At 39.3% G+C, this 22,701-nt stretch overlaps 2 protein-coding genes across 8 annotated transcripts; both read left to right on the top strand.

Moving 5' to 3' along the window:
• Positions 1 to 1,679: 1,679 nt before the first annotated feature.
• LOC108709785 (peptide chain release factor 1, mitochondrial) lies at positions 1,680 to 15,836 on the top strand. 7 transcript variants are annotated; one of them, XM_018249926.2, is made up of 10 exons: positions 1,680 to 1,821; positions 4,400 to 4,809; positions 6,928 to 7,013; positions 8,406 to 8,487; positions 8,810 to 8,917; positions 10,485 to 10,657; positions 11,889 to 12,006; positions 12,267 to 12,403; positions 13,002 to 13,100; positions 15,379 to 15,836. In XM_018249926.2, the coding sequence occupies exons 2-10, from the start codon at positions 4,416 to 4,418 to the stop codon at positions 15,493 to 15,495; spliced, it is 1,314 nt and encodes a 437-aa protein (XP_018105415.1). In that variant the 5' UTR covers positions 1,680 to 1,821; positions 4,400 to 4,415; the 3' UTR covers positions 15,496 to 15,836. The 7 variants fall into 7 exon arrangements, with proteins under 7 accessions (XP_018105415.1, XP_018105417.1, XP_018105416.1 ...); XM_018249928.2 differs by having other exon boundaries at positions 1,712 to 1,730; XM_018249927.2 differs by having other exon boundaries at positions 1,794 to 1,914.
• Positions 15,837 to 16,938: 1,102 nt separating this feature from the next.
• Positions 16,939 to 20,992, top strand: kbtbd7.S (kelch repeat and BTB (POZ) domain containing 7 S homeolog). The gene has a single exon (XM_018249921.2). It carries the CDS (start codon positions 17,144 to 17,146, stop codon positions 19,082 to 19,084), a length of 1,941 nt encoding a protein of 646 aa, XP_018105410.1. The 5' UTR covers positions 16,939 to 17,143; the 3' UTR covers positions 19,085 to 20,992.
• Positions 20,993 to 22,701: the final 1,709 nt, after the last annotated feature.

The following is a 22,701-nucleotide window of genomic DNA, read 5'->3' as shown; positions in this document are numbered from 1 at the left end:
GCTAAGGGGCCGATTCATCAAGGGTCGAATATCGAGGGTTAATTAACCCTCGATATTCGACTAGGAATTGAAATCCTTCGACTTCGAATATCGAAGTCGAAGGATTTAGCGCAAATTCTGCGATCATACGATCGAAGGATTATTCCTTCGATCGAACGATTAAATCCTTCGAATCGAACGATTAAATCCTTCGAATCGAACGATTCGAATCCAACGATCGAAGGAATATCCTTCGATCAAAAAAACTTAGGCAAGCCTATGGGGACCTTCCCCATAGGCTAACATTGACTTCGGTAGCTTTTATCTGCCGAACTAGGGGGTCGAAGTTTTTTTTAAAGAGACAGTACTTCGACTATCGAATGGTCGAATAGTTGAACGATTTTTACTTCGAATCCTTCGATTCGAAGTCGTAGTCGAAGGTCGAACTAGCCCATTCGATGGTCAAAGTAGCCCAAAAAACACTTCGAAATTCGAAGTTTTTTTTACTTCGAATCCTTCACTCGAAGTTAATGAATCGGCCCCCAAGTATATGTGCCCCATGGATTTTATTCACATGATTAAGGTGACCCCTAGTGGTGAAATTATTTAATACACTTTTTTATGATGGCTTTTTTATCATGGTCTTAATTAATTGCACTAATTGAATGATTCTGATGGTAATGATATCATTTTGGCGCCTTTTTTGGAAGGTTTATGGGTATTTAAACACTTGACGTATCCTTGATAAAGGCCCCAATATGGGCCAAAACGTTGGAGGCACTATGATGTAATAAATAACTTTGTGACTTTTGAAAAACGGAGTGCTGGTCCTCTTCGAATTTTACATATTATATTGACCAAGCACCCAAAAAATTAAATCCGGTGATGGAGTGCGGGTACCATACATATCATTATTTTTTATATATATATAGATAGATAGATAGATAGATAGATATAATCAGTCCAGTGAAAGCACTCATGGCATTGACTCTTCAAATAAATATCAAAGGGCTTTTATTAGTGCATGGTGCATCAAACTTATGGCGAAAAACAAAAAAGTGTTTAATGTGGGCAAACAAACTGACGTTTCGGCTATGGCATCAGCCTTTCTCAAAGTGAGAAAAAAGAATGGAGCAGAATGAAATCGTGGTGCTTTTTCATGGGTCTTGTAATGAGCAGGTTTCTGTTTTGTCGGTGACAGGGCTGAGAGCAGATAGGGACAGGCAGATTGCATATAAATTAGTTTAAAGTCATTAAATGAGTTGGCCAACTTTTCATTTGTATGTTTACACCCCTCTTAACACATTGAATATTTAGGAAAGTGATGCTGTTTCACCGCTGTAGGGAAATGACATTTCCTATCGTGTCACTGGGAGTTGTAGTTCAGCAACTGCCCCAGACTGAAGAACCTCGAACATTTCTGTACTTTTCCTACTATGAGCTGCACAAGTTAACTTAATACCCCGCCGGGGTTAAGGTGCCAATTAGGTCACTTTCGCTGAAGTGGGAATACACATAAATAAATCCTAGCCATTCATTGCTTCCTCCCCAAGCCTCATGCAAGCTTGAAGGTCTAAGCAAGGAGAGCATCCTCTTAAAGAGGTTGCTCTCCTTGGGGGACAGGCTTACACACGGCATGGTGCCGCTCTTCTCTGTCTCTTTGCGTGGGAGTACCGCGGAACAAACCGCCGGCGCCTAGGTTAGAGCCGAGCCGAGCCGCAAGATGGAAATACGCGCATGCGCCGATTCTGGTGAGCGACGGGTCGCGCCCTTATGACGTCAGCTCAACTCCTGCTTATTTCTTCGTTCTGCGTGCGTAGTGATCAGCAGAGAAATTATCAGGTTGCTTTCGTGTTAAAAGCTTGTGCCAGTATGATGTCAACATAACGGTTTCAGGAATAGAATGCATTTGTAAAACACAAAAACCTTCAGTTGGTATGTTAGGAAATTTTGGTACATTTCGAAGTCCGTAGTAGAATGGGAATTGCATGATGGGAGTTGTAGTTTGCAGTCCTGTGACCCTGCCTGGCAAGCAGGTGAGAGAGACACGGTGAGATCGGTTTTGGAAAAGTTGGAGACATTTTCAAGAGTTTTCGGAGACTTTATAAAACAGCCCTTTATGTGCTCCTTTACATTACTCCCTATCTCTGGGGTCTGTGTAGAGTTAGAGAAACAGAGGGCGGCAATGGGAAACACAAGCTTTTCTTTGATGCTCTAACCTACTGCAATGTAAGTCAATCAGTTTGTTGCCCTCAGTCAATATGTTGTATGCTACTTCTGCCAATGCACATATTCCATTGCTGTTCCCCAGGGGCAGGTCTAGTTTCTTTGGGCTGGTAATGTCAAGAAGTGGATTTTTTTTGTTATATATAAAGTTTGTATATTTTGAATTGGTCCATAACCTACAAAGGAACTTGCTTGGCAACAAATGTCCAGGTTTATATGGAAGAGGTTTTCAGTCTGCAGCTCTATAGTGAGCCATGTTTATCTTTTTATGTAAGAACTAAATCGATTGTATTCCACAGTCCACACTATGTAACTTGTGGCAATTGTCCTATTTTAGTTTAAATCACTGCTAGGATTGCCACCTGGCCGCTTTTTTACCAGCCTGGCCGGTAAAAATGATGGTTGATTCCAATGTTATTAATAGGGAAAAAAGATAAATCAGGGCCGGAACTATGGGTAGGCAGAAGAGGCACAAAGGTGGAGGATCGCCAGGCACGTAGCTCTTCTGCCTTCTTCCCCTAGTTCAGACCCTTGTCTCTCACATCTCAGGCAGCTCCTCTTGAGGTTTTAGTGTGTGCCTGTCGCGCGTGTCCCCCACCGCCGGTAGCAGCTCTGATATCAACGTCGAGTGCACGTCTGAGCAGCTCCTCTTGTGTTTTTAGTGTGTGCCTGTCGCTCGTGTTCCCCACAGCCGGCAGCAGCTCTGATATCAACGTCGCTTGAGTCTGGAATTCCTGTCAGGTGCGCCTCTGCACATGCGCGCACACTTGAGAGGAGGGCTACGTAGTCAGCTGGGTTGCATAGGGCGCCCGGCACTGAGATAAATATATAGGAAGGCCGGTGTTTTTCCCCAGAAAAGGTGGCAACCCTAATTGCTGCCCACATGGCTACACAGCAGTGTATTATATAAACTGTAGCTGTTTCTGAAGAAAACACACCCTGTTTTACCAGTGCAGAGCAACAGTGCATATATTGTAATTATTTATAACAATTTTTTTTTATGTCACTGTTGCTTTAACTTTGTCCAGTAAGTAAAATTGTAAAAAAGTCCTAAATTCCTCTTAACACTGAATGGTAACAAGGCATAAGATGGGGCATTTATGTCTGCAAGGACAGTGAACAAAGTGCAATTTAAAGAGCAATTTTTTCCCCAGAATTCCAGGTTCTTTGTGGTCGCAAGGGGGCAATGCACCTGATCTGGCATAATTTCTGTTGTTTGGTGTGACGGCTGCACACAATAGTTAAGGTGTAAGCATGCTGGCGGTAGCTCCAGGGCTTCCCTGTGCCAATAGGCCGGAACTGCAGCTAAATGGAGTGCAAGAAGCTATTTTAATGAAAGTATCTGACTTCAGGAAAATTTGTGAAACTGCAACTGCACTTGCTGACAGGTCCTCCATCAGGGTTGGGGGGGAGAGCCGGCCTGGGCCCAGGGTTCTAGTTTAACGGGGGCTCAGCTGTGCTGCTCGTCCTGAGTTAGCTAGGCCCCCCTTTATTTAAAGCAGGACAAACAAAGAGCTTTAATCCTATTTTGTGCCCCTGGCCACCAATGTTTTTTTTTTTTTTAATCTTCTATGGGGCCCCTGGTCAAAAAACATTTTTTTTTTAAAAAAATCTATGTGGGCTCTGACCACCGATGTTCTTTTTAACTTGTGGGGGGTGAGAGCTGGCCACCAATGGGGTTTTTAGCACTCATGTCTGTGTGGCTTTTTTTCTGTGGTGTGTGGGATCTGGGGTGTGATCTGTGGACAGGGCCCAGAAAATTTTGTTGTAAAGGACCTGTGATGTCGGATGGTGGTCAGATTCTTGTTTGGAAGAATTTGTACAGCTCAGCATTATGTGTACCAGGGATGTGAACATCAGAAACATAATATGTAGCATAAATATCTTCATTCAGTGCTTTTCCATTTTATGATCTCCCAGTACATAAGGGTTAGTGAAAAGTTGTTAAAAAGACTAATGTTAGAGTTGGGTGCATTATATCTTCAAGATGGGTTTGTGTTGTATATTATAGCTACCTTTTCTTCTCTTTGCCCTTTTTATATTAAATCCCTCTATCTTAATATTGGCCTGTTGTTTCCTCAGTTATTTGTAGATCCCAAGTCTAGTAGTGAAGCACTTGATTAAATATGCTATGGATCTATGGAAACAATTTACAAGAACTTAATGCTGTAATGTTTGCTGTTGCTTTTTCCAGAAAAGGAAATGCCAAAATGAAACCTCTGCAGTGTGTTGGACAATTGAGGAAATGCATCACTTTTATTCCCCTTCGTAAGGCAAAGACTTCTTATGCAACTGGGCCCTTTTACTCGGGTTTACTACTCCCAAATGTGCATTCTGCACTACAACGGCTTGGAGATCATCCACAAAGATCATGTTTTCAGAATACTTGTACTCTGTGGGAATGTGAAAAAGTTCAAAATTATTTGGAGTCCTTAAGCAAAGAGCATGAACGTTTAACTGAAATGCTGGGCCTTCCTTCAGTAAGAGAAGATGATCGTAGGTCTGTTAGCAAGAGACACTCTGAATTGTCTCCTCTTATTGGTCTTCTAAGAGATATTAAGGAGACACAGCAAGAAGTCAGAGAACTGGAATTAATGTGTGCTGGTAATATATCATGTATATTTATTTGTATTATTTAAATAATCTATATATTTGTTCATTGTACCCTTATTTGTATAATGGAAATATAAACAGGTGAATTTATTATTATTATTTTACTTTATTATTCCTAGCTTCTATTAAGGTATTGACTCATCTTGAAGTTTTAGCCTTCCATGAAATGGCTATCACATCCGGGAAATATCAAAGATCGCTTGATTCAATGTTCCAGTTTTAAAAACATTCACTTTTATTAATACAGCTGTTAAAAAAGTTTGAGGTCTGATGCGTTTTTTGGCTAACATCCGTTGCTATACACAGGACTTATACCCTAAACCCCTAAAATTACGATACTAATCAGAACAAACACATCATGCATATTCATTAGAACAAACTAGTTAAAATAATCAAACCAAATGCATAAATACAAGTCATATCACACTAGCTAAAAATAATTTCTTTGTATACATCAAATGCACTACAGTTCATATAATACTGTTAAAAAATTGTTACTTTGTAATATCAGGTAACAGATTTAATACACAGTTGCGAAAATATATTACATTGTAGAGAATCTTCTGCACTTAACCTGTTACTTATAATGCGTATTTACTGTATGTCAAATACTGCGTTTAATCCAGGAGTGCCCATACTTTACAAATGCGAGGTGAACTTTTAGTGATGTTGTCCCATTATGAGCTACATCCATAAAAGCATTGTTAGCATTCTTTTCCATGGAAAATGTTGCTTAAATATTGATTTATGAAAATAAATATAGGGTTATATTTAAACATCTATTTCTAATATGAGCTTAATGTAATAAATATCCAAATGAAAAGCATGAAACAGGAGGGTGGTTTAGACAAGCTGTTGTTGACAGTGTCTTCAGATCTACTGATCACCAGCTAAAGTCTACTGATAGATCATGATTTACCTTTTGGCACCCCTGGTGTAATCCATGAAATGGCAATATCTGTCACCTACCTCAAAGTAATGGCTGAACCAATAACTTGGCAAATTATTGCTTTGCAGAAGCCAGCAAGGGATCATTTTTTGAAGTCCAGGGAAAGGCCTGAAAACGTATTCTTGTTCTTAGGGTAATTTAGTGTCTTACACTTATATTAACATATAGCAACCAATTAACTGTTTGAATTCAAACAGCTGGCTAGATAAGTAGAAAATTTAAAGGGGTTCTTCACCTTCAAACACTTTTTTTCCCGGTTCCATTGGTTTCAGATAGTTCACAGAAATAAATACTTTTTCCAATTGCTTTCTATTTGTGGCCTTAAATTTACATTTTTCACCTTCTAAAGCAGCTTGGGGGGGGGGTTACCGACTTTTTAACTGTTTTAAATTGATACATTTATTTGATACATTTATCTTTGTCCCTGCTGAGCAGAATTCCCGAGGGTCAATAAAGGCAGCTGTTAGAATTGATACAATCGTTTCTAATATTTCACAGATGCTGCTGAGAAATGTATCGCTTAAATGTAGCAAATTTTTGAGAATCTGCACCTGGATCCTGGTGCTGCCAGACTGAAACAATAGAGACAGGAACATTAAACTTTAAACCTACATTTTGGGAAAACAATAAAAGATGGAAAGCAACTGATAAAAGTCTTTATTTCTGGTGAACTGTCCGAAAACAATTCAACTGAAAAAAGTTTTGGAAGGTGAACACCCCCTTTAAGACCATTTATTACATTATCACCAAAAGTTTGCTAATACCACGAGTTGCCATAAAATCATGAGTACCTATATTCCTCATGAGCATGAATATTTTCCTTTGATTTAGCTGAAAAATATACCAAAAAATTGCTGCACTTGAACAGGATCATAAGTGTCCTGTGAAAAGTATATCTGTGTTTGCATTCTGATGTGGGCCCTTTCAGCCTGCCAGTAGTAAGGGAGGAAACTTGTGGATACAGTGATCTTTATCTATTATTATGGTAAAAAATAAAAAAAAATCATATTTACATAAACTATTTATACTCTGTATTCAAAACGCACGATAGTTCCCCTTTCATGAGAATAATAGCCATAGAAAGAGAGTTATATGATGCATCTAATGGTAGTCTGCCTTATGCCACTTGCCCATACTAATTTTCTTTCATTCGGTTCTAGACAGCAGAGAGGAGGGTCAAATGCTTGCCCTTGCTCTAGAAGAAAAGGATATTCTGAAGCAAAATATTAACAAATTACATGGAAAGGTGAGCTAAAATGTCAGGTGAGTTTTTAAAAAATCTCAAAAAAAAAATGTAAAAATGATTTTTACTATGGCACATAAGAGGAACTACAATAGAAACTGTTAAAGGCTAATTGCACAATGCTTGATACGAATGGGAAGCATCAGCATGCAGAGAGTTTTGACTGCCATAATTTGACCTGGGAGTATTGTGGTGGCCAAAATGCACCATCTACCATTAACATTAGAGATCTGAATTATCTAGGTCATGTTAGGGTGAAGACAAACATAGCAATTTTAGAAAAGAATTGTGGCAACTGATCGCCATAACATAAATGTCTCACAACTTGTACACCAACCTATGGCCACTAATTTGCCACGATCACAGGTTTTAAAAAGTCACAGCAACTCGCCACGATGAATCGCTACGTGAGTCTTTGCCCTTAGACTTTGTGTGACAAGGGCTAGTAGATTCATTTGCATTGTAAATTCGGCACATAACCTTCGCATTCCCTCATTTCTCTGTAAAGGTGATGGATTCCAACTGTCATCATCAAGTTATTTTGAGGAGAAAAGACTTCCTGTTGGTGTTTTCAGCTGACTTCCATCAAAGGGGTTGTTCACCTCCAAACACTTTTTTTTTCATTCAGTTGGTTTCAGATAGTTTGCCAGAAATAAAGACTTTTTTTTTTTTCAATTACCTTCTATTTGTGATCATGTTTCTAATACTGAAGTTTAACATTTAATATTTCACCTTATGTCTTTCTGAATCTGCGCTGAGTATTCAGTGTTACCTGTTATAATTCATACAATAGTTGATAAAATTCCACAGATGCTGCTGAGAAATGCATCAACTAAAGTTAGTTGAGATTTTGCACCTGGATAATTGAGCTGCCAGACTGAAAGCAGAGAGAGGAGAAACAGTCAAAAATAAAAAGATGGAAAATTATTGAAAAAAAGTCTCTTTCTGGTGAACAATCTGACTGAAAAAAGTGTTTGGAAGGTGAACAACCCCTTTAATATAACATGGTGTGAGTGTCCAGTAGAGCAGAATTCAAAACATCTGATGTCCCAAATAAATGAAAGTAGAATTGTGCTATTGTGGTGTTCCCTAATGTAAGACTGTGTTCTTCTTAAAAGTTCTTGAACCTGTGCAATGTAATTAAAGGGAACCTATCATTGATCTGAACATGCATATAAACTGTAGCGGATGCTTAGTAATACTTTTACACACATGCATACTGGTTTTATTTTTTTTTTCTGTTATATGTTATAATATTATTCAAGTGCCTCTTCAGTCTAAGATTATTTTCCTAATGTTTTGTTTTGCAAGCATGTAGTGATATAGTGTTACAACAGAGACCAGACAAGCAGCTTCATTCATTTTATTCACTTTTCCTGTGGTTTCTTTATTCAGCTACTGCAGGCTTTATTACCACATGAGAAATATGATATGAACGATGCAGTGCTGGAAGTCACATCTGGCAGAACAACTGGAGGTTAGAATATTTCATTTTCATTTACTGTGGTTAGATTGCCTTTGGGAAACAAGACTGGGCTTTCTGGAGGGTAGTCACATAAAGTGTACTGAGGAATCTACAAGTTAAGTGAATAGCCAAGAGAGAAGACAAAAATCAGGAACCAAAATCTGGGGCCGTGTCCTTCTGATTAATGCTTACATTTATAGTATAATTCAGAAAAAAGTTGCAAAGCTAAAGACTGGGCTTCCATTGTTCAGCCAACTAAATTCCCAGTTCAATACTGACACTTATTTTAACCCAACTAGTGCACTTTACTATTTTCTCATAATGTTTCTTTTAGGTGACATTTGCCAGCAATTTACAAAAGAAGTTTTTGACATGTACCAGAATTATGCCTATTACAAGTCTTGGTCATTTGAAATTTTGAATTATTCCCCTGCTGAATATGGTAAGCTGATATACAATGTTACATCTTTGAAAGGTTCTTACAGGAGACCTGTCATCCAGACATAAAAATCAGTATAATCAGAGTCATTTGCATGAATTAAACCTGTTATAAATGTATTTAAAATTCTGAGCTGTCAATCATATATTCTCTCTCTCCTATGAGACCGCTCAGCATCCCCCTCCTGTAGCAGCTCCAAAAACCTCTTCAGGTGTGCTCAGCCCGCAGCGTCCCCACCGCTTAACTCGAACAATGCCAAAAGAAAGGGCGGCACTTCACTTGAAGAGGCAAAAAGTCTTTATTGCAAGCTCATGCAAGGATCAAAAACGCCCTACGCGTTTCGGGAAACAATCCCTTAATCATAGGCATACAACACAAGCACCACAGACACATTATATACCTAAGGGCATAGTGACCCCTGCTGGTTACACATATTGTTACTGTTAAAATAATTTAATTTATTTTCAATCTTCATAATAAAACCAACATCCCGAAGGTAACAGTCTTAATAACACTTTAAAGTAACATGCTGTTAGTTAAAATGGATCCCTGTACCCATGTAGCGCCACGTGTAGACTCCAAATCCAGATTATTTATAAATTATGTAAATATAGATCTGTATCCTAATAGTAGGAGTCTAAGTATCGAAAAAAGTATTAGACCTTGAACCATTGTAAAATATTTATCTAGTTTCTCAATGTCTTCATAACCAGATAAATTTGCACATAATCCAATGCTTTCAAAGCTGGGAAATAAGGTATTGAGCTATCAGTATAAATAGGATATGTCATGTCTCGTATTTAAACCCTTGGTATTCTCGTCTCCAATTTTAGGATCCAGAATGCTTCTCTAAGATCCAGGGATCGTACCTGGTCCCCACCTCTATAATGTGTCTGTGGTGCTTGTGTTGTATGCCTATGATTAAGGGATTGTTTCCCGAAACGCGTAGGGCGTTTTTGATCCTTGCATGAGCTTGCAATAAAGACTTTTTGCCTCTTCAAGTGAAGTGCCGCCCTTTCTTTTGGCATTGTTTGTTGTCAATCATATATTGCCTTCCCAGCCTCTATGCTTCAGGCACAATTGTGCATTTGGGCACGGGCATTAGATCCCTCATTCTGGAGCATACACATGATTTTGGAGTTACTTAAAACTTGCCTTAATAATAGGGATGCACCGAATCCACTATTTCGGGTTCGGCCGACTCCAAAACCTGCTGAAAAAGCCTGAATCCTGTACCGAATATTGGTTTCGGTGCATCCCTACCTAATAATGGTGTTCACAAAGTAGTGCATGCCTGCTTGTGATTATGAATTCCAATGCTGAAGGAAACAAAATGTAATCAATGTTTATAGTGTAAGTGTTTATATGTATTTTAAATGAACAGTTCAGGGTAAAAATAAAAACTGGGTAAATAGGCTGTGCAAAATAAAAAATGCGATCTATAAAGGCTAGAGTGACCAGATGTCTTATATAAATAAACAGAACACAACTTCCTGAAAACATTTTTTTATTTTGCACAGCCTATCTTATTTACCCAGATTTTCTTTTCATAATGAACAATTCCTTTAAGGTGGACTACATCATGCCGCAGCACGGATTTCAGGAGAGGGTGTGTATAAGCGTTTGAAGTATGAAGGAGGCACTCACAGAGTGCAGAGAATTCCTGAGGTGGGCCTCTCTTCTAGGATGCAGAGAATTCACACTGGAACCATGACCGTAATTGTGCTTCCACAGCCTGATGAGGTAAAAGATGAAATTGAATGAAGATTTATTCAATGATATAATTGTTTTCTTAGGAAAGTCAGATTTTAGTGTAGCTTCAGGGGGGAACATTCAGTATACATAGGTTCCCAAACACCGCCCCTCCCCCATTTATTGGCTTCCAAATGATCGAAATACAGAGTACCCTTAATAGTCCAGTATATATTTGTTTTTTTTCAGAAGTGCACTTAGTACAGGACTAAGTGCCTGTACCCCCACCAAACACAGATTTAAATAGAAGCCGACCAAGGATACCAAGGGGGGAACAAATTAGCCACTGCCTACTTACTTTTGGTTTTGAAGTAAATGTACTGATATGAGTTTCTGAAAGTGGTTAACAATTGCATCATAATAATGGCTTATGCAAGCCCCTCAGAAATGGACACCATCAACAGTCCTATGTAGTCCTTTCCAACAATATTGACAAACTACTTGAAAGTTGTCTGGATGATCAACAACGGGTTATAAATTGTGACGGACATACTTGGGCCAGTATGCTAAAGTCTAACCTTTAGGCTGACATCACACAGGGCACCTTTTAAAGGAAAACTATACCCCCAAAATGAACATTTAAGCAACAGATAGTTTACATCATATTAAGTGGCATATTAAAGAATCATACCAAACTGGTTTATATATTTAAGTAAATTTTGCCATTTTACATCTCTTGCCTTGAGCCACCATTTCGAGATGGTCTCTGTACTGCCTCAGAGATCACCTGACCAGAAATATTGCATCTCTAACTGTAATAGGAATAAGTGTTGAAGCAAAAGACAGAACTCTGTCTATTAATTGGCTCATGTGACCTAACATGTATGGTTTGTTGGTATGTTTGTGTACACAGTGAAGCAGGGTTTTACATATGAGCTGTTTTATGTAATATCTTTTTATAGACCTACATTGTTTGGGGGTATAGTTTTCCTTTAACTAACCAAATTCAGGGTATGGTTTTTGGCGGTCAGCTGTTTTGGTATCTGAAGATTACACAGTTGTATTTGCAGATTAAGCAGGTTGGTTAAATGTGATGAACTGTCCTAAGCTAATTGAAGTTAATTGGTTGCGAGTGGAGTGGAGCTACTAAATAACAAATATGAAGCCATTTATCTTTTCATCCACTGAAAGACCCTAAATGTGTTCAATTACAAGGCTAGCCTCTCTAGTCTCTGCAGTTCCATTCATGTGATATTCAACACTTCAATTCAATCTTGTGTAGGTGATGGTTAAAATTGATTCCAAAGACCTGCGTATTGATACTTTCCGATCAAAAGGCGCAGGAGGACAGCATGTAAATACAACGGACAGTGCCGTGAGGATTGTTCATATGCCAACAGGTACAGCATATTTTTGTGCTCATTTTCTGTTTACTGAGGATCCTTTTATATTGGTCTGGCCCATCTGTGAGAGGCTGGCCAATGTAAAAGCCATTTAAGTTTCTGTTTCGACTTTGTTTATCCAATGACTTTAGCAGGATCGTGCTCGTGTTTTCCATATTTCTGTAATATTGGTTTGAGTTAAATAATGTTGGAGCTATTTATGTTGTCAGCGAGCATTTTTCTAACTCTCTCGTGACGTGTTTTGGTTTTGTCTTAAGGTATAGCCGTTGAATGCCAACAGGAGCGCTCACAACTTTTAAACAAGGAAAAAGCTCTACGGATTCTGAGAACTAAGCTGTATGAACAGACCGTAGAACAGGAATTGTTGGAGAGGCGCAGTGCAAGGAAGTTACAGGTAGATCCTTCATATACAGTTAACCTTTTAACAAGCAGTTGGCTGCTAAGCACCGAATTGTTGAGATTCATTTCCTGATGCCGGCCATACGTGGGTGGGATAAGTTTCACTAAAGGTTCCCCCCTCACAGACCAATGTTCATATATATTTGTCAGGAATTCTCAAATTGTAGACTATACAATACTTCCCATATCACAGCAGTAATTGTTAAAATACCATTGTGTTCCTGTGCAGCTCTGCAGTGAGGCTTTACAAATATGTAGGTGTACTTATATAATGTGACTTGTTGGCTCATGTTAATGGGCACCTTCCAAATTATGGCATGCAATACTATGAAAGCAAAATGCACTGTTATATTTGGAAGAAGGCTTTCTAAGGGCTCTTACTGACGAGCGGTTGAAGCTGCACTCCCCTGCGTTCCATTTAGCTTTTTTTCAATGGAGCCGCTCGTCAGTAAGAGCCCTAAAACTAGGCTGCAGGTGTTATCACATCCTTCAGACTATACAGCCTCCTAATTAGTATTGGGTGTTTACATGTAGGACATTTTAATATTTGTAAAGAAAGTGCATATTCATATAAAGTATATTGTCCTATACAGGTAGGCACAAGAGCTCAGTCTGAAAGAATTCGAACATACAACTTTACCCAAGATAGACTGACTGATCACAGAATACACTATGAAGTTCGCAATCTTAAGGTATACCATACTCTGTCTGTGTTTCTACACTTGACTTAAAGGTAAATATATCTTGCTATAACCAAGATTTAGATTCTGGGGCAATCCTGGTCCCTTTGCCGCCTAAGGAGGAGTTAGAAGAGCTGAATTTCTGGTTTGGAAACCAGAAATTCGGCTCTTAAAGTTACCAGGAGAAGCACTTTCATATCCCATTTAGATTTGTTCTATTTTCCAATAAATATTTAATATTTACTCTTGTATCTCATTTGTTCTGCACAGATGCCTTATTTTTACCAACATATTTGTAGACAGTACAATAAGTATTGACTATCTATGGCATCTTACTGCAGCCCTTTTAGCATCAGACCAAATCTACTTGTGTGATACTATTGTCTTTTCTGCTAAGATAAAATTAAATGACTTAACTCAGTATATTTTTTGACCTAAGCATCCCTCATGCCAGAAGCCCAGTTGTCTTTCTCAGAAAGAAGAACAAACAAGGAGGTTATTTACTAAACTCAACTTTTTTTTCACTATTAAAAGAAAATTCGACCAAACTCCCAAGCCTCAATCCCCCGAATTTACCAATAATCTTTATAATTGGTGTGAAAAAAAGGTCACAACAAATCGTGCAACTATTGCAAATTGATGCCCAAAACGTTACTTTTTTTTGCAGTATCGAATGAAAACCAGCCTGAAACTCTCGACAATCATTAGAAAACATGTTCCAAAGGTTAAAGGGACCATTTGCCATTGACTTGGACATGATTTTGACAGGTTTTCGTTAGGAGTATTTTGGAATTTGAATTAGCATGTTTTTTTTTTCTCTTTAAAACTCGACCATAAACATTTGAGTTTCAATAAATAAGCCCCTTAGTGTTTTGAATCCAATTACTTTTCAGGTAATATAGAAGATTCAATTAATAGAAGATAAAGGGAGTAAGCACTGGACTGTCAATTTATGCAGTGTCATCGACAACCACATAGGTGCTGCTACAGTATGTTGACTGGGAAAATGTTGCCAAATTCTACCCCTTATGTTTCACATTAAATTATATTTAGGCTATATGTCTCTTTTAATGTGAAAATGCTTGAGTTCTACTTTTTAAAAAGATTTTGAACATTTGTTGCTTTAGAACAAGCATTTCTTAAAGGACCGATAACACTAAAAATTAAGTTAAAAACCCATTCTATCCCTCTATGTTATGTACTGTTATTTTGTAAATGTTATTATTTTAAGGGCTTTATGCACATAAATATCCTCATAAAAGTCCTTTCTTCTGTCTCAAAAAGATAAGGTGACATGAATTCTGCCAGACCCAACGTGCATGCTCCATAACACATCCTCAAACTGGAAGTTAGTTGCTGCGGCATTGGCAGCGCTGCTACCTCAGCCATGATTTATTTATTTAAGTGATGCGAGCCGGGAAGACAGTCTGTGCAGCTACAGGAAGCTGCTGATTACACTGGATTCCCTTCTCTCTGTCTCATTAAAGGAGAACTAAACCCTAAAAAATTAAGATGGCTAAATTGACATATTTTATATAATTAAATTATTGCACCAGCCTAAACTTTCAGCTTGTCAATAGCAGCAATAATCCAGAACTTCAAACTTGTCACAGGGGGTCACCAACTTGGAAAGTGTCTGTGACATTCACATGCTCAGTGGGCTCTGAGCAGCTGTTGAGAAGCTAAGCTTAGGGGTCATCACAAATTATCAAGCAGAAAATGGGATTGGCCTGTAATATGAGCTAATGACACAGGGCTGATTATTCAATTATGATGCTAGTATCACTGGTTTCTGTGCTGCCATGTAGTAATGTGTTAATTACTAATCAGCCTTATATTGTGACATTTCTATTCTATGTCTACTGTACATTGTGAATGGGTCCCTAAGCTCAGTAAGTGACAGCAGCACAGAGCATGTGCAGTGAATCAGCAGAAAAGAAGATGGGGAGCTACTGGGGCATATTTGGAGGCACAGCTCTTCCCTGCTAAAGGGCTGTGGTTGCCTTGGACTGGTTTTGAAGCCCAAAACATAATGTACACATTCTAGCCTTTTTCTTTAGTTAAGCTTTAGTTTTCCTTTAAAACTGCAGACTGAAAGACGCAGTGTATGCACTTGTGCTTATAGGTTATCCCTGCTACTTTGCTTGGTGTTTTCCATGAATAGCTATTCCTTTAATTCCTTAAAGAAGCCATTTAAGCGTTGTACATTCATTTTACATTGGGCAAAAAGACAAACCAGAAGGCTTAGTGACCATTTAAGCATTGTTTTTTTTCTGTCCCCTTCTTTTAGGAATTCTTGAGTGGTGAAGAACTTTTAGATGAGCTACTACAAAGGTTACAAGAATCCGCTGATACTGAGGCTATAATGGAGCTTATAGAAAACTATTCTGCAACACAGGGAACATGATACATTACTCTTTCATTTTAGAGGCATTGTATATGGCAGAACACATTGGTATCAAACAGGACAGAAAGTGAATACCAAGATACATATGGCAATTGGTTACAAGTTTACTTCTCTATTTTCTACCAGTCAAGATTTATACAAAAATATACCAAAGCTAAAGCCAGAAACTATACATGAATTTTTTTAGCTATATAAACCACTGAATAAAGGAAGGCTTGCTTGGTTTCTCTAGTCACTCATTCAGGAGGTGGGGCAAGTAATAAATGATTGAATGCTCAGATATTTAAATACCTTTGTAACCGGTATGCATGTTTTAATAAAAAAAAAAAATTTGGGTTCTATGTTTAATTTGCAAACAACTTTTATTATACTGCTTTTTTATGTGAAGGTGACAGGTCCGCTTTAAATACGAGGCTTTTGGCAGAGATCTCAGAATACGTGGCAGGTGCACTTAGATGCTTTATAACAATTAAAGAGGAGCAAAGAAACAATTGTAACAATTTAAGATAAGCAGGTCTCTTGGGGAAATTGTGACTTGCGGCTTAAAGGGCAATTTCACCTTCATTAGCAAAATCGTAATAACATAATAAACACAGGAATGTGTTTAGACTTTTATGACCTGCCAAATATTGTAAAATGAACATGGTAATTAGGGGATGTAGCAACAAAAATCTTTTTGTCCCTGTTTCTATTTCCACAATGTTGGGAGGTATGTTCAAATATGTGTTTTTATCACTACTTTTTATTACTTCTCTTTCTATTCAAGCCTATCCTATTCATATAACAGTCTCTTGTTCAAATGAATAAATGGTTGGTGTGATCATTTGGACCTTACCAAAACTGGAGAGCTGCTGAATAAAAAGCTAAAGAACTCCAAACCACAAATAATAAAAGATGAAAACCAATTGCAAATTGTCTCAGAATATCTCTCTCTCGCTATATCATACCAACAGGTAACTCAAAGGTAAACAACCCCATTAAAGGGGTGGTTCACCTTTAAGGTAACTTTTATTATGTTATAGAATGGCCAATTCTAAGACACATTTTAATTGGTTTTCATTATATATTTTTTTATAGTTATTTGCCTTTTTCTTCTGACTCATTGCAGCTTTCAAATGGGGGTCGCTGACTCCATTCTAAAAAAAAAAAACAAATGCTCTGGAAGATTACAAATGTATTGTTATTGTTACTTTTTTTTACTGCTCCTTCTATTCAGGCCCCCTCCTGTTCATATCCCAGTCTCTTAGTCAAATCAATGCATGGTTGCTAGGGTAATTTGGACCCTAGTTACCAGATTGGTTAAGATGCAAATTGAAAAAGTGAAATAACAAAAACCACGAATAATAAAACATGAAAACCAATTGAAAATTGTGTCAGAATATTACTCTCTCTATATCATACCAACAGGTAACTCAAAGGTAAAAAAAAAAACCCCATTAATACAGGCCTGAAAAAGAATGTATTGGTTTGTATTGATGAAGATGCGTATGTGCCCAACATAAAGATGGTTTCCGTGGCTACTGCCATCACGTGTCCCTGGATCGTACGCAAAGCGTCTACGTCAGGCAGCTGTTGGGAAGGGCGGAAGCCATAGGAGTAGTGGGTACAGGCCTGTTCTCTTATCCCGCTGTGTGTGCGTGTTCCGGCCATGGCTGCCTCCTCGGTTTCCGATCTGTTTTCGGGGCCGGAGTTACTGGAAGACCCGGCTCACGCCTCTGCACTGTTGGCTCAGCTGAAATCATTTTACGACGCTCGATTGTTGTGCGATGTGACTATACGAGTGTTGGGGGGCAGAGGCCCCGATGAGCTTGTTGCAGGAGGAGGAGAAGCGGAGAGCGGCCGGAGCTTTAGCTGCAACCGGAACATTCTGTCTGCGGCCTGCCCTTACTTCAAAAGTATGTTCACTGGAGGCTTGTACGAGAGCAAGCAGCAGCAGGTCACTCTGCACGACATGGACCCGGAGTCTATGGCTCTGATCATTGATTATTGTTACACGGGCAGGGTGACTGTGACCGAAGCCAACGTGCAGCGTCTGTATGCCGCCGCCGATATGCTGCAGCTGGAGTACGTGCGACAGGCCTGTGCTGGTTACTTAGCCCGGCGCCTGGATGTGCACAACTGCGCCAGTATACTTCGCTTTGCCGATGCCTTTGACCACCCCGAGCTGAGATCCCGCTCCCTGGCCTTCATGGCTCGTCACTTTGAGCAGCTGTCATTCGGGGATGAGCTGTGTGAGCTGAGTCTGGCCCAGCTGAAGGAGGTACTGACTATGGACAATCTGGATGTGACCAGTGAGAGGCTTGTGTGTAGCGCAGCCCTGCGTTGGCTTGAGGCAGGCCCAAAGGAAAGGGCAGCAATGAGCCAGGAGATATTGCGCTGTGTGCGCTGGCAGCACTTTACAGACAAGGACCGGGTGTATCTGGAGGGGCTCAGGGCTAAATCATTTGTGCGCAAACACTGCCATCAGTATTTGGATGCTGTCCTGCAGGATAAAGATGGCAAAGCCCCTCCTGTTGGATTGCCGTGCCAGGAAGGAAGCCCACTCAGAAGGATCGGGATGCTCGCCAAGGAGATGGTTATATTCTTTGGCCATCGCAAGGAGCCTTTTTTATGTTATGACCCCTACTCAGGTGATATATACACCATGCCATCTCCGCTGACCAACTTGGCGCTTGGCAAAGCCATGACGTCCTCTGCTGTTTGTGTGTCGCCTGAAAACGACTTGTACCTGGCCACCCAACCAATGAAGCAGCTGTGGGTGTATAGCCCCATTCAGAACAACTGGCAGCTGCTGGCCGAAAGGCTCATCTGCAGAGAAGGCATGGACGTGGCCTACCTTAATGGCTATGTTTATATTGTCGGAGGCCGTGAGCCATCCACGGGTGCCAAGATTAAGGAGGTCGAGTGCTACAGCGTGCAGAGGAACCAGTGGTCTCTAGTGGCCCCTCTGCCACATTCATTTTATTCATTTGAGCTTGTGACTGTCAACGACTACTTGTATGCGGTCAGTAACAAAAGGATGCTATGCTATGACCCTGCCTGCAACCAATGGCTTAACTGTGCCTCTCTAAAGCGCTGCGACTTCCAGGAAGCGTGTGTCTTTAATGATGAAATATACTGCATTTGTGACATCCCAGTGGTGAAGGTGTACAATCCCGCCAGAGGGGAGTGGAGGCGAATATGTGAAATCCCAGCTGAGGGCAATACAAATAACTATCAAATCGTACGGCATGGTTCCAAACTCCTCCTAATCACATGCACCACGGTGCAGTGGAAGAAGAACCGCGTAACTGTGCATGAGTACGATGTGACTAACGATCGCTGGATAAATATTGGCACAATGCTGGGCCTTCTGCATTATGACTGTAGCTTCATATGCCTCTCCGCTCGGGTATATCCATCCTGCTTGGAGCCAGGGCAGAGTTACATAACGGAGGAGGAGGATGTGCGCAGTGAGTCTAGCACTGACTGGATGGATGGCTTTAGTGAGATAGACTCGGAATCTGACAGCCTTAGCTCCTTTTCAGAGGATGAATGGCCAAGAGTGGCAGTAGCACGACATCGGATATACGTTGAGGGCGCCTTCTAAAGGCTCATTTCTGTCTGCCACAAAACTTATTTATTATAAGGTCTGTGAGCCAAAATATGAGAGTAAAAAACATTCTGGGCCTCACAATGAGGCATGTGATCTCAAGCATATTTTGCCAAATCAGCATCTTGTATGTGAAGGAAATGTTTAACTTAACACACGTCTCTGGGAAAGAAGGCTAGTTTCCTTTATTCCTATCTAGTGCTGATAGATCCTAGTGTGAGAGACAATAGCATTGCATTGGTAAGTCCTGTGCAGCAAAGGAAGGCAGCAAATTTGCTTTGAAGCAGCCATTTCTGAAAATCACTTTCTTACAACTTTAATAGCGCACATTTTCACATTTTTAGTTTGTATTTTAGCCAATAAAAATCACTCCTGTGAACACCAGCTGCCCCAAAAAATATAAAAAAAAAGAAATCTCTTTTATAGTGTGGCATGTGTATTGCATTGTTAGGTATTATGCATTACTTATTTATAGAAGGTATTTTATATTCAGAAGTGTGGCTGCTGTTGCACATACGCCAAGTCAGCACATAGGTTCTTTTTGGCTCAGAGGGTTCTAAAATCTGGACTCCAGCATATCCCTCAATGTATATTAAGTTAAACGTATTCCATTGGCACTTAGGAGTCAAAAACTGACCATTGCCAGTGCCACCCATGAGCTAAATATATGACACCTCAGATGTTTTTGAGGGGATGCTCATATGTGCCTTTGGGTGGACTTTTTGGTTTGCAAGCAGTCTGCTGGCTTTGGGATCCAGTCTTGCATTGCAGCAGGCAGTAGCTATTTTAACTTTTGGGTTGCACACTAGAGCTGTGCTATGCAGCCACTGGAAAAAAGAAATTTGTTTTTAATGACACCAGTATCTTTTTAATGTCTTTTAAGTGCATCCTGCTGTGGTACCTTCATTTTATAGCATGCCCCAGAATAGGCTAAAAAACCGCTTGGCTCTCTAGTATGTGGAGGTGCTTTTCGAGAGCCACAGAGATTACATATTAGCTGACAGCCTGATTAGCTGAGCAGATCTTTAGTACAGCAGTCTCTATCAACAAGATACTTGTCACATTTAAGTTAGGTAACATTTCTAAGGCTGAGTTCCCAAGGGCACCATTTCTACACTTCTTCAGTGCTGAAGATTTCTATAATTTAAGTACTTTTTTGCCTGTTTCCACTTAACTTCAGCAAGAGTCATTTCTAAACCCTTACTTGTCTCTTCTGTTTTCCTCTTGCCACTTATAATCCAATTACTTTGTAAAAAGTTGGTCATTTGAGACGACCGCTCTCAACAAGTTGAAACCTTTATTCATCAGATTATGGTTTTTCAGAGGTACATGGGGAAATGTTTTCAGAATCATTTTTTAACATGGTGCACTGTGTCCCAATTCTCAAAATATACAGGTTTTTTTTTTAAAGGTGAAATTAACCGTGGATAATTTTTTTTTATCTCTGTTCCTCAGTACAAAAAACATTTATTTTCCTTTTTGTAAAGAAGCACTCTTCTTGTTCAGACTGCTGGTTTGTGGCAGCTGAATTAGATGCCTATAACTAGCGATGTAAGCTCAGCAATGCCACAGCATTAAAATGGGTGCCTGTTTTATAGGCAAAACATAAAGCCGTAAAAGACAGAAAATGCATTGGAAGCTGAATGGAGGCTAAACTGTGCATCTGTACATGCCCTACAGTGTTAAGAAAACACACACTATGTGGTTTGGTTTGTTAACCTCAATTTATGTGCAAATGTTTTTGCTAAAAAAAAATCACCTTCCCTTCGGTTTTTTCCCCCAATATAGAGCTTCTAATTGTGGTTTTTGAAAAATAAGTTGTTGAAGAGAGTGGTAAACGTGGATCATTCAATGCAAGCTTGGTTTATATTGGAATATTTTGTTCTAATAAATCATTTTCCTTCACTTTCTGTGTTTCTGTTTTCTTTGAGACAGCAGGTGGAGCTGGGTTTATCCCAGCAGCAAAGGAACCACATATTTTGGCAGTTCCAAGCCAAGCATACAAATAGTTCTGGATGATTTTCAGTATATGTATGCTGCAGACTATCCTGACTGGTATCAATATCAGCCAGTGTACGGTGTATCGGCAGATAAGGGAATGATGAGGAGCTGCACTTCCATTTGCTCGGGGTGTTAGCGCAGATGAACAAAACAGTAGCATATATTGTCACTCATATGATAGCGGTCTGTGGGCCTATCGTTTGGAAATCAATCTGCTGTTGTGTGATGGCCTAATTCTTACATTTTTGCAACTTAGTATAATTACCTCTTTTATTCTTGTTTGTCATGAATCATCTATACAAGTAATGCTTATCTGCTCCTTTGGGCCTCTTGTGAGGCTCTGATCCAAAGGCAGAATGTGATTTACCAGTCGTTTTTTAAATTGTGACCAACAGATCAGAACTGTAGAGCACTCGGCACAAACAAGGCCCTACTTTGTGGCTGCCATTATTTAGATTTGTTTTCTATTAAAGGCAAAGTGCTACTTTTTTTTTTAACAAAAGGGTTGTCCTGAACATACAACTTTAATAAGACCCTAGGTATATGGAATGAGATCTCTGAATAAGGATAACCTATTGCATATGTGTCAACATCTCTTGATGGATCAAAAGCACAGGAGATAGATTGTAACATTAACTATTACATAAATGGTTGTATTTTCTGTACACTTCTAAGTTAAAATATTGCCATTTAACAAACATCAGTATCTTTGAAAAGCCTCCAATGGGCCGCTTCCATGCAAACAGTTCCTGTTACTAGCAATGAGTGCCCATTTGTTGAGATGGAGAAAATGTCTGGGTAGTGGAGGAGTGGAGTTGAAAGAATACGGGGAGGGTTGATAGAATGGATACGGGGTGGGAAGAAGACATGAATCTGCTTAAATAAGAGAGAGGGAGATCAGGATGGGATAGGGATTGTAAACGTGAGACATAAGGGATAGGTTAGGTTAGGACAGAGGGAGCATATTGTGTAGAGCTGCCATTTTCTGCAGAAATGTACTTTACACCCAGGCTGTGTCATCTTTCAGTATCATTGTTTTGACTGAAAATAAGCTACATAACTGAAAAACCATTAAGAAATAATAAATGAAGACAAAATGCCCCAGAATGTCTACAGCATGCTAAAAGTTAACTTAAGGGGGAACTACCACTTAAATTCTAATTACAAATAGCTCTATTTGTACTCAACAACATTACAAAACCAATACCATCAAAATCATTAAAAAAAGTGATATACAGAATAATAGCAATGTGTTTAAAAAAGCGAATAAAGTTTAAAATGCTTAAAATAGCTTTTATTTCCATAAACGTAAATGCATTGGGAACTCTGCACATTCTATGCCAAATCAAAACAAGAAAAAAATGTATAAAATTTGTGTTATCCTTTAACAGAAAGTGAAGATAAGGGAATATTAGGCTGTTTCAAATAATAGCAGTGTCTGTATTCTTCTTTACAGACTCAAACATTCACTGTATAAACTAAAAAATGTCCACCAACTTCTGGCACCTGTTACATTCCACAATTCTTCTGCATTTCTTGGTATTGCCTCAGAAACAGCATTTTTATGTCACCCCACAAGTTTTCTATTGGATTAAAGTCCAGGGATTGGGCTG

Source organism: Xenopus laevis, chromosome 2S, assembly GCF_017654675.1.
Source record: "Xenopus laevis strain J_2021 chromosome 2S, Xenopus_laevis_v10.1, whole genome shotgun sequence".
In the NCBI taxonomy this organism is placed as follows: Eukaryota; Metazoa; Chordata; class Amphibia; order Anura; family Pipidae; genus Xenopus; species Xenopus laevis.
Note: the sequence above shows the minus strand (reverse complement) of the source record. Positions and strands in the feature narration are given on the sequence as shown.

What these genes read in the sequence shown, in the direction of transcription:
- LOC108709785 (XM_018249922.2), top strand. Translation starts at nt 2,408, where the DNA reads ATGTCCAGGTTTATATGGAAGAGGTTTTCAGTCTGCAGCTCTATAGTG. An exon ending in ACTGGAATTAATGTGTGCTG is followed by an intron (nt 4,810 to 6,927) that starts GTAATATATCAT and finishes ATTCGGTTCTAG; the next exon opens with ACAGCAGAGAGGAGGGTCAA. An exon ending in GATTGTTCATATGCCAACAG is followed by an intron (nt 12,007 to 12,266) that starts GTACAGCATATT and finishes TTTTGTCTTAAG; the next exon opens with GTATAGCCGTTGAATGCCAA.
- kbtbd7.S (XM_018249921.2), top strand. Translation starts at nt 17,144, where the DNA reads ATGGCTGCCTCCTCGGTTTCCGATCTGTTTTCGGGGCCGGAGTTACTG.